Source organism: Gekko japonicus, unplaced genomic scaffold (genome assembly GCF_001447785.1).
Source record: "Gekko japonicus isolate JY-2015 unplaced genomic scaffold, Gekko_japonicus_V1.1 scaffold3534, whole genome shotgun sequence".
In the NCBI taxonomy this organism is placed as follows: Eukaryota; Metazoa; Chordata; class Lepidosauria; order Squamata; family Gekkonidae; genus Gekko; species Gekko japonicus.
Window position 1 is genome coordinate 18,975 of NW_015164304.1, and position 2,792 is coordinate 21,766.

The following is a 2,792-nucleotide window of genomic DNA, read 5'->3' on the forward strand; positions in this document are numbered from 1 at the left end:
GCGACGGTCACCTCGAGGTTAGACTACTGCAACGCTCTCTACATGGGGCTGCCTTTGTCGCAGATCCGGAAGCTGCAGCTGGTGCAGAATGCAGGAGCCAGGCTGTTGATGGGTCTCTCGAGGCGGGATCACGTCCAGCCTGTCTTGAAGGCGCTGCACTGGCTACCAATAGCGTACTGGGTCCACTTCAAAGTGCTAGTTCTTACCTATAAAGCCCTACACGGCCAGGGTCCAGTTTACCTAAGGGGCCGCCTTTACCCATATGTTCCCTCAAGGGCACTACGGTCTGGGGCAAAACATCTTTTGGTCGTCCCAGCCCCTAGAGATGTTAACTATGCTGCGACTAGGGCCAGGCCTTTTTCGGTAGCGGCTCCTATCTGGTGGAACAAGCTCCCGGAGAAGATCAGGGCCCTGCAGGACCTTATGCAGTTCCGCAGGGCCTGCATGACGGAGCTCTTCCGCCAGGCTTTTGAATAGGAGCCGCCACTGTCACTGTACCACCACCGCGTTGCCATTTTGGCGACGTGAACTGGCCTTGGGAATGGAGAACGGACAGAGTGGAGACCGATCAAGAAGTAGTGCCCCCTGAAACATTGCACTGGAGTCTCGGATGATATATTGTTGTGAGCACCGATTTTAAATGTAAAATGCAATTTGATTGTTTTACCTGGTTTTATTGTTATGTATGGCAATTGTCAAAGAATTGTCAAAGACGACGGGGACGGCAAAGGATGAGATGGTTAGACAGTGTCATAGATGCAACGAACATGAAATTGAGCAAACTTCAGAGGACGGCGGAAGACAGGAAGGCCTGGCGGGATCTGGTCCATGGGGTCGCGGAGAGTCGGACTCGACTGTGCGACTGAACAACAACAAATGGCAATTGCCTCGTTAGCCGCCCTGAGCCCATGTGGAAAGGCCGGATATGTGTCAAATAAATAAATAAATAAATAGAACTGCAGCAGTTTAACCCGCTCTCAGCACGCCATCTGACCACACCCTATATGTATTTTCTAAATAAACTTCTTTATTTCTATTACTGCCCTTTTTAACCCCAAAATAAGCACTTAAGGCAGTTCACACACAAAAAAATTACATAAAAATAGTCAGCAATATAAATATACTTTAAATGCCTGAAATCAAATCCAGAAGGAATTTGGGATAGTTTTGAAGTGGGGGACTGAAACTTTTTATTCCACTGTTCTGTTTTTGTCTCACATCCCTTAGAGTCTGCCCCCCCCTGCAAACACAGACAACTACCCTGCCTCTCCTCTCCTTCATACTCACCATCCAAGCCCTGCTGACAAAGTCACACATTCTATAAACATTTGTTACAACTATACTGAACAAATTTAGAATACGATAGTTCCTCTAACTCATTTGGATTGCAGAACTCAGACTTGCTGGTATCAGAATTTAGCACATACACAGAATTCTAACCCCAATCCAGATAGCTGAGAGAGTTCTTCCTGAACTGTGTGGAAAAACGAAACCTTCTTTTGGCTTGCTGGACAAACTTGGTTCACCCCCACCCCCCCATCTTTGTGCTTGATCACACAGCATTTAGCCAGCTTGTCTTCTCCTAATTATCCTATGATTTAGTCCCACCAATGAACAGAGTTCCTACTTCAGCACACAGAAGATCTTCAGAGACTCCCTCATCATCTAAGAATTCTTCTCCAAGCTTTTTCCACCAGGGCCACTGTGTGTATTTCAGCATGGTGTAGTGGCTCTGTTTGGCTCTGGCTACCACGGGAACTGATCTACTCATATAGACATTCGGATCTTCCATCGTAGCTTCTGCTAGACTTGGAGCACCTGTGATGAAGGAAAAAGAGGAAAAACCAAAACACAGTGACTTTCTCTATGGAACAGCCAGTCCAGCCCTATGATATGGGCTTCAACAGCCATTCCTAATGTTAATGTAATTGCAGTGTAGCTGGTGCACTATGCTTGACCCAGCATATGAAGGTAGTGATGGGCTGCATGAAGACCAATACAATGAAGCTCTGTCTAACAAACGAAATTGCGCTATTGACTGATAATTTAAATAACTAAAGGACTGGAGAGGAAGCCCATTATGGCAAGTTCTGCATTTCCCTGAAGAGGCAGATTCAGAGTTTGGTGGTGCTTATTGGATGCACTCTCAGGGACTGGGACTGAGGCTCAAGTCTCATCCTGCAGCCTATACTGCCTTTAGCCAAGTTTGGGTGATGCACCAGTTTCAGCCTCTCTCTGAGGGATAGGACTGACCACAATTATCCTTGCCATGATCTCATCCAAGTTAGACTATTTGCAATGTGCTTGACATGGGGATGCCTCTGAGGACTGCATGGACCTTTCAGTTGGTGCAAAGTGCAGCAACAAGACCGTTGACCAGCACAAGTTGTCTGCCCTGAGAGAGCCCTATTAGTTGATAATTTGCTGCTGGGCAAAACTTGAAGGGCTGGTTATCACATTTAAAGCTTTAGATAGTATGGGATCAGGATATTTAAAAGACTGGTATAGTGGTTAAGTGGGGACAAAAAAAGGGGGGGGGGGAAGACTGAACCTAAAACCTAGAATTCAGAACCTATAAAGGTTAGTCAAGAATAGAAGAGGGCCAACTCTTAAAATCTAATTATGAAACCTAAAAAATATACATGTATTTATTAAACAAAATAACGAATAAGGGCCCATTCATACCTCATATATAAATATAAAAACATACAAAGGCTGATGAAATAGACCTAACGCGTTTCAGCCTTTACAGGCCTTCCTCAGAGATCTAATACAAATAGAACGTGTTGGCT

The 2,792-nt window shown here is 45.4% G+C and overlaps 1 protein-coding gene across 1 annotated transcript in view; it reads right to left on the reverse strand.

Annotated features, from left to right (window-relative positions):
• Positions 1–971: 971 nt before the first annotated feature.
• Positions 972–2,792, reverse strand: part of IQCB1 (IQ motif containing B1) — a 30,125-nt gene continuing 28,304 nt past the window's right edge. The window contains exon 14 of the mRNA XM_015408805.1: positions 972–1,818. Within this exon, the coding sequence (XP_015264291.1) occupies positions 1,592–1,818 (227 nt within the window). The 3' untranslated portion in view covers positions 972–1,591. The remainder of the gene's footprint in view (positions 1,819–2,792) is intronic.